The sequence below is a fragment of the Tachyglossus aculeatus genome, chromosome 9 (genome assembly GCF_015852505.1).
Source record: "Tachyglossus aculeatus isolate mTacAcu1 chromosome 9, mTacAcu1.pri, whole genome shotgun sequence".
Lineage (NCBI taxonomy): Eukaryota > Metazoa > Chordata > Mammalia > Monotremata > Tachyglossidae > Tachyglossus > Tachyglossus aculeatus.
Window position 1 is genome coordinate 22,509,341 of NC_052074.1, and position 8,345 is coordinate 22,517,685.

The 8,345-nt window shown below is 47.7% G+C and overlaps 1 protein-coding gene across 3 annotated transcripts in view; it reads right to left on the minus strand.

Annotated features, from left to right (window-relative positions):
• ASXL2 (ASXL transcriptional regulator 2) overlaps positions 1-7,771 on the minus strand; it is a 108,865-nt gene extending 101,094 nt beyond the window's left edge. For all 3 annotated transcript variants that reach the window (XM_038751464.1, XM_038751463.1, XM_038751462.1), the window contains exon 1: positions 7,699-7,771. In XM_038751464.1, the coding sequence (XP_038607392.1) occupies positions 7,699-7,755 (57 nt within the window). In that variant the 5' untranslated portion in view covers positions 7,756-7,771. The remainder of the gene's footprint in view (positions 1-7,698) is intronic.
• Positions 7,772-8,345: the final 574 nt, after the last annotated feature.

Genomic DNA, 8,345 nt, shown 5'->3' on the forward strand with positions numbered 1-8,345 from the left:
TGTGAGCCCACTGCTGGGTAGGGACTGTCTCTATATGTTACCAACTTGTACTTCCCAAGGGCTTAGTACAGTGCTCTGCACACAGTAAGCGCTCAATAAATACGATTGATGATGATAATGAAGTGGCAGAGCAGGGATTAGAACCCATGACCTTCTGGCTCCCAGGACTGTGCTCTATCCATTAGCCATGCGGCTACCTACACAGTCCATTGTGTCAAAGGATCCTAATAGGTTGAAGAGGATTAGGTGAGTAGAATCCATTTGAAATGGCAAGAAGCAGGTCACTGGTGACCTTGGAGAGAGAGAGAGGTCTCACTGGAGTGAACAGGGCGGAAGCCAAGATTGTAGAGGGTCAAGAAAGGAGCTGGAGAAGGGGAAGTGAAGCCCACACATGTTTACACCCAACCCAAGAAGTTTGGACAGGAGGAATGGGAGAAGGGAGATAATAGCTGGAGTTGGTATCTGGTGATGGTTTAGTGTTGAAGAGAAAAATAAACGTTATTTATATTAGAAATTATGTATAACGTAAATGTATATCAATGTCTTTCCCCCTTTAGACCGTAAGCTTGTTATGAGCAGGGAACTCTGAGGTAGCGTACTCCCCTGAGCACTCAGTACCGTGCTCTGCACAAAATAAGCGCTCAGTAACTGCCACTGACTGGGTGAAGATATAGGGGAAGGAGCTGAAGAGCGAGGGGCTTGAAGACAGCAATTCGACAGGGAGAAGAGAGTGGGCACACGTCTTTAGCAAGTGAGAATGGACTGTAGACTGTACGCTTGTTGTGCGTAGGGATCCCATCTACCAACTCTGTTCTATTAAACTTTCCAAAGCACATAGTACAGTGCACTGCACACAGTAAGCAATAAACAAATACCACTGACTGATTAGGATGGAGGCAGAGTGAGGGAGTAGAATCGGAACCTACTTAGAATAAACAGGGTTTTAAACTCTGGTATGAAGGTCCCAGGAACCAGGGTGCTCTGAAGAGAAACAAAGTGTGACCATGCTATACTCCAGGGCCTTGGCTCTAGTCGAGTCCCAGATTTCAGCCCATGAAGGCCTGCTATCCTGGGTATGTTAAATGAGGGCATACTTCTCCCCCGGTTAAATCCTAAAATTTCCAGTATTTCCTAAACTTCAAGATATAGGGCTTTCAAAGGGAAATACTTAAAAGCTCCCTTGAGTTGTTCCTGTGGCCTAATGGACGGAGTACACAGCTGGGGGTCGGGAGACCTGGGTTCTAATCCTGGCTCCGCCACCTGTCGGCTGTGTGACCTTGGGCAAGTCACTCAACTTCTCTGGGCCTCACTTACCTCATCTGTAAAGTGGGGGTTGAGACTGTGGGGCCCACGGAGGACAGAGACTCTGTGGAATTTGATTTGCCTGCACTTAGTACAGTCCCTAGCACATAGTAAGTGCTTAAATACCACAATTATCATCATTACAAGTGCCTACTCAGTACAGAGCTCTAATCATAAATAACTGATTTCTGGAGCAGTCTTTTCTCTAAAATTTACTCTTAATCCAGGTTTTTCCACCTCTGCCAGATCTCATGTCCTTCCTTTCTAATTTCTGACTCAAATCATCACAACGGAAATCCCAGCCTCGAAGGTTTATTTCCTTAGCATTTGCACATTTTTATTTGGAGCTAGTCTCTATACTTATTTGTCCAATTCAAACTGGAACACCAGATCACAACATATCAATGGTAGATCTTTACAATCTATTCTGGAATTTAATCATACTTCATGGACCAAATTCCTCCCAAACCACCCTTACTCCCCTGAACTTTATGTTTACCAGGAATAGGAACGGTCAGCTATAAAATGGACAATTAGACTTGTTTCTTCTACTAAAATTCTGTCTAACAATAAAATTTGTTTATACCAATTATTTGTTTTTCCAACAGTTTCAGGGCTTTAAATTTTCAAATGATCAGCTGCTTGAGCAAATCAACTGAAATCAAGTCTCAGAGAAAAAGCAAAGAAAGTAAAACATCTGGAGGTCTTAAATACTGCCAATATACACCTGAAAGCTCACAACTGTTTTCAATGTTATTTTACAGATGATCACATCTGTGATGGAAATTAAGTACACAAAAGAAAACCCAAAAACCCAAGATTCTGTTGCTTCATGGTTAGCAGTTCTACAATAAAGTTACCAATAAAACATTCTGAACTTTATGCAGAGAAACCCCATAAATTTAGTTTTTCCTCTAACTGTGAAACTTCCCCCACAATCACCACTTTAAAGTCAGTGTTTCCCTTTACTGTCATTTCTTCATTTTGATTTTTCCACATTTCTAACCACAACATAAACAGCAACTTCAGCCCCACCCCCTTAAAACACAACTTTTACCAATCAGAACCCATTTTCAAGGCCTGTACAATTTATAAGTTATCCTAGACCTTATTCAAAATTATTCTTCCGTGTTCTCATTTCCCAATATTTTACAGCATCAGTTATGTACTTAACTGCTTCGCTCCAGAAACATGTACGCTTAGAGATCCTCACTTCATCTGTGACTGAAGTTTCATTGCTACCCATTCACATGCAATGTTTAATATATCCTTTTAGTGTGGAGCGTCTACATGTTTTGGTTGTTGTCTGTCTCCCCCTTCTAGACTGTGAGCCCGTTGTTGGGTCTCTATGTTGCCGACTTGTACTTCCCAGGCGCTTAGTACAGTGCTCTGCACACAGTAAGCGCTCAATACGATTGAATGAATGGAGTGTGTGGATTCCTCAACCATCCCTGTTTTTCCGGACTGTGATCTCGTATGGGCAAAGAATGTGTCTATTTGTTGGTGTACTCTCCCAAGCACTTAGTACTAGTGTTCAATAAATCTAATTCAATGAACTGAAAGTATTTATTGAGCGCTTACCGAACTGAGCGCTTGGGAGAGTACAATATAACGCATGGTGCAGTGGACAGAGCACAGGCCTGGGAATCAGGTGGTCATGGGTTCTACTCCCAGCTCTGCTACTCGTCTGCTGTGTGACCTTGGGCAAGTCACTCACTTCTCTGTGCCTCAGTTCCCTCATCTGTAAAATGGGGATTGAGACTGTGAGCACATGGGGGCAGAGGCTTTGTCCAACCTGATTTGCTTGTATCCATCCTAGCGATCAGTACAGTGCCTGCCACACAGTAAGCACTTATATGCCATAATTATTATTACACACCCAACTACATTTGCAAACAATTAATCCACCCATTTGGGAGTTTTTTTTCATTGCTGTTTCCAAACCTCCGGAGAAACACCCTATCCCCTCACTCCATAGAAAGAAATACACATTTTTTTAAAAAAAGACCTCAACCTAACGGCACATCTAGAGATGTAAACCGCGAAGACTACACATCCCAATTCTCCACTCCGCCAATTCTAAGCTGTGTCTTTGGGCAAGTCACTTCACTTCTCTGTGCCTCAGTTACCTCATCTGTAAAATGGGGATGAAGACTGTGAGCCCCCGTGGGACAACCTGATCGCCTTGTAACCTCCCCAGCGCTTAGAACAGTGCTTGGCACATAGTAAGCGCTTAATAAATGCCATTATTATATCCCACCATGCAATGCTCTTGTCCTCCAAGCAGGTCAGGGTGGACAGCTAAAAATAATAATAATAATACTGCAGATGGTATTTGTTAAGCGCTTATTATGTGTCAGGCATTGACAAGATAATCGTGTTGGACACAGCCCCCTGTCCCACAGATGGCCTTCCCAGACTGAGCCCCTTCCTTCCTCTCCCCCTCGTCCCCCTCTCCATCCCCCCCATCTTACCTCCTTCCCTTCCCCACAGCACCTGTATATATGTATATATGTTTGTACATATTTATTACTCTATTTATTTATTTATTTTACTCGTACATATCTCTTCCATTTTATTTTGTAGTATGTTTGGTTTTGTCTCCCCCTTTTAGACTGTGAGCCCACTGTTGGGTAGGGACTGTCTCTATATGTTGCCAATTTGTACTTCCCAAGCGCTTAGTACAGTGCTCTGCACACAGAAAGCGCTCAATAAATACGATTGATGATGATGATGATGGCTCACAGTCTTAATCCCCATTTTACAGATGAGGGAACTGAGGCACAGAAAGGTAAAGTGACTTGCACAAGGCCTCACAGCAGACAAGTGGCAGAGTCAGGATTAGAACCCATGACCTAACGCCCAGGCTCATGCTCTAGCCACTAGGCCATATCGCTTCTTGAGAGGGAAAAACCCTCCCCAGCCCCACCTGCTACTAATTTCTCCGCTCACCTCCTCTCGGCACCAACAACAAAAATAAGCAACTCGTGCCCTCGCCCCCAAGTCCCCCGACCAGGACGGATGGGGCTGCCCGCAGCCTGACTAGACCTACCCACCCTCATCATTCACTCGATCACATTTATTGAGCGCTTACTGTGTGCAGAGCACTGTACTGAGCGCCCTCGCCGCCCCGCTGGCCTTTAAGGGAGCAGCCACACACTGCAGGCCTTGGTGACCTCATCTGTCAAATGGGGATGAAGACTGTGAGCCCCACGTGGGACAACCTGACTACCCTGTATCCACCCCAGCGCTTAGAACAGGGCTTGGCACATAGTAAGCGCTTAAATACCATCATCATCATCATCATCAATCGTATTTATTGAGCGCTTATTATGTGCAGAGCACTGTACTAAGCGCTTGGGAAGTACAAATTGGCAACATATAGAGACAGTCCCTACCCAACAGTGGGCTCACAGTCTAAAATAATAATACCATTATTATTACTACTGAATTCCCATCCCAGCGCTTAGTAGAGGGCCTGGCACATAGTAAGTGCTTAATAAATACCATTATTATTTTCTTGTATCCATCCCAGGCCATATGGACCATAAGCACATATGGTCTATATACTTATGGACTATGTACAGGGCCTGGCACATAGTAAGCACTTAATACCGTTATTATTATTACTTGTACCCACCCCAGTGCCTAGTATAGGGCCTGTCACATAGTTAGTGCTTAATACCATTATTATAGCTATTATTTGCTTGTATCCATCCCAGCGCTTAGTACAGGGCCTAGCAAATAGTAAGCGCTTAATAGATACCATTCTTATTATTTGCTTGTACCCATCCCAGCGCTCACTACAGGGCCTGGCACGTCCTAAGAGCTTAATAGATACCATTCTTATTATTTGCTTGTATGCACCCCAGCGCTCAGTACAGGGTCTGGCACATGGTAAGCGCTTAATAGATACCGTTCTTATTATTATTTGCTTGTATCCATCCCAGTGTTGAATACAGGGCCTGGTACATGGTAAGCGCTTAATGGATACCATTCTTATTATTATTTGCTTGTATGCATCCCAGCGGTCAGTACAGGGCCTGGCGCATAATAAGCACTTAATAATTTGCTTGTATCCACCCCAGTGGTCACTACAGGGCCTGGTACATAGTAGGCGCTTAATAGATACCATTATTATTTGCTTGTATGCACCCCAGCGCTTAGTACAGGGCCTGGCACAGAGTAAGCACTTACAAATACCATTCTTATTATTTCCTTGTATCTACCCCAGCACTCAGTACAGGGCCCAGCACATGGTAAGCGCTTAATAAATACTGGTCTTATTATTCTTTGCTTGTATCCAACCCAGTGCCTAATAATAATGATGGCATTTATTAAGCGCTTACTATGTGCAAAGCACTGTTCTAAGCACTGGGTAGGTTACATTCATTCAATCGTATTTATTGAGCGCTTACTGTGTGCACAGCACTGTACTAAGCACTTGAAAACACTGTTCTAAGCGCTGGGGAGGTCACAAGGTGATGAGGTTGTCCCACGGGGGGCTCACAGTCTTAATCCCCATTTTACAGGTGAGGTAACTGAGGCACAGAGAAGTGGAGTGACTTGCCCAAAGTCACACAGCTGACAATTGGCGGAGCCATGATTTGAACCCATGACCTCTGACTCCAAAGCCCGGGCTCTTTCCATTGTGCCAGGTTGTCCCAAGGGGGGCTCACAGTCTTCATCCCCATTTTACAGAGGAGGGAACTGAGGCATAAAGAAGTTAATACAGGGCCTGGTGCATAGTAAGTGTTTAGGACCGTCTCTATATGTTGCCAACTTGTACTTCCCAAGCGCTTAGTACAGTGCTCTGCACACAGTAAGCGTTCAATAAATACGATTGGATGAATGAATGAATGCAGACCTCTGCACACAGCATGCGCTCAATAAATACGACTGAATGGATGAATGAATGCAGAGCACTGGACTAAGCGCTTGGGAAGTACAAGTTGAGATAAACAGAATAAACATGTACAAGTAAAATAGAGTAATAAGTAGGTACAAGCGCATATCCAGGTGCTGAGGGGAGGGGAAGGAGGGGGAGAGGAATGCAGAGCTCTGCACACAGTAGGCGCTCAATAAATACGACTGAATGGATGAATGAATGCAGAGCACTGGACTAAGCGCTTGGGAAGTACAAGTTGAGATAAACAGAATAAACATGTACAAGTAAAATAGAGTAATAAGTAGGTACAAGCATATATCCAGGTGCTGTAGGGAGGGGGAGGAGTGGGCTCAGTATGGGCAGGCCTCCTGGAGGTGGTGAGTTCTCAGCAGGGTATCATCATCATCATCAATCGTATTTACTGAGCGCTTGCTGTGTGCAGAGCACTGTACTGAGCGCTTGGGAAGTCCAAGTTGGCAACATGTAGAGACAGTCCCTACCCAACAGTGGGCTCACAGTCTAAAAGGGGGATACAGAGAACAAAACCAAACATACTAACAAAATACAATAAATAGAATAGATATGCACAAGTAAAATAGAGTAACAAACATGTACAAACATATATACACATATACAGGTGCTGTGGGGAAGGGAAGGAGGTAAGATGGGGGGGGGATGTAGAGGGGCAGAGGAAGGAAGGGGCTCAGTGGAAAGAGCCCGGGCTTTGAAGTCGGAGGTCATGGGTTCGAATTCCGACTCCGCCACAGGCCTGCTGCGTGACCTTGGGCAAATCACTTCATCATCATCAATCGTATTTACCGAGCGCTTACTACGTGCAGAGCACTGTACTAAGCGCTTGGGAAGTACAAATCGGCAACATCTAGAGACAGTCCCTACCCAACAGTGGGCTCCCAGTCTAAAAGACTCCACTCCTCTGAGCCTCAGTTCCCTCATCTGCAAAATGGGGATTAAGGCTGTGAGCCCCACATGGGACCACCTGATCATCATCATCAATCGTATTTATTGAGCGCTTACTATGTGCAGAGCGCTGTACTAAGCGCTTGGGAAGTCCAAATCGGCAACATCTAGAGACGGTCCCTACCCAACAGTGGGCTCACAGTCTAAAAGACTCCTCTGAGCCTCAGTTCCCTCATCTGCAAAATGGGGATTAGGGCTGTGAGCCCCACATGGGACCACCTGATCATCATCATCAATCGTATTTATTGAGCGCTTACTACGGGCAGAGCGCTGTACTAAGCGCTTGGGAAGTACAAATCGGCAATATCTAGAGACGGTCCCTACCCAACAACGGGCTCACAGTCTAAAAGACACCTCTGAGCCTCAGTTCCCTCATCTGCAAAATGGGGATTAGGGCTGTGAACCCCACATGGGACCACCTGATCACTCTGTATCCCCCCCAGCGCTTAGCACAGTGCTTTGCGCATTGTAAGCGCCTCACACATGCCAACATTATTATTATTATTATTAGTCGGGCCGGTCTCCCTCACCGTCTTGGCGGCCTCCGCCCAGGTCCTGCCCTTCTTCCTGCGGCCCTTTTCCCTCATGTCGCGGGTGGGGCCGGCGGGCAGGCCGGCCGGCGGGCGGGCGGGAGGACGGGCGGGGACGGTCCGGAGAGCGGGGGCCGGGCGCTCCGGGACGGGACCAGCCGAGCTGAGGCGGGGCGGGGCGGGGCGGGGCCGGGCCGGGCGGCGACGGGAACCCGGGCGGGGGCGGCGTCGGGGCGACGGGAGACCCGCGGGGACGTCTAGGGGGCCGCCATCGCTCCACCCGCCACCGTCGTCGTCGTCGTCGTCTTCGTCGTCGTCGCCGCCGCCGCCGCCATATTGGACTCTGACTGGAGAGGCCGGCCGCCACGCTCACGTGACCGCTCCCGCGCGCGCGCGCCCCCCCCCCCCCAGTGCGCAGGCGGGCGGGAAAGGCGGTCCCTCCCTTCCCCTCGCGCGTGCGCAAACGCGACCCTCCCCGGATTGCGTCACCCGCGGGCGGGCGCGCATGCGCCGCAAGGCTGCCCGGCCTTCTCCCCGGCCCCTCCCTTCCCTTCGCGCCGGCCTCCCCGCCCGCGCATGCGCAGACGCGACCCGCCCCCGGATTGCGTCACCCGCGGGCGGGCGCGCATGCGCCGTAAGGCTGCCGG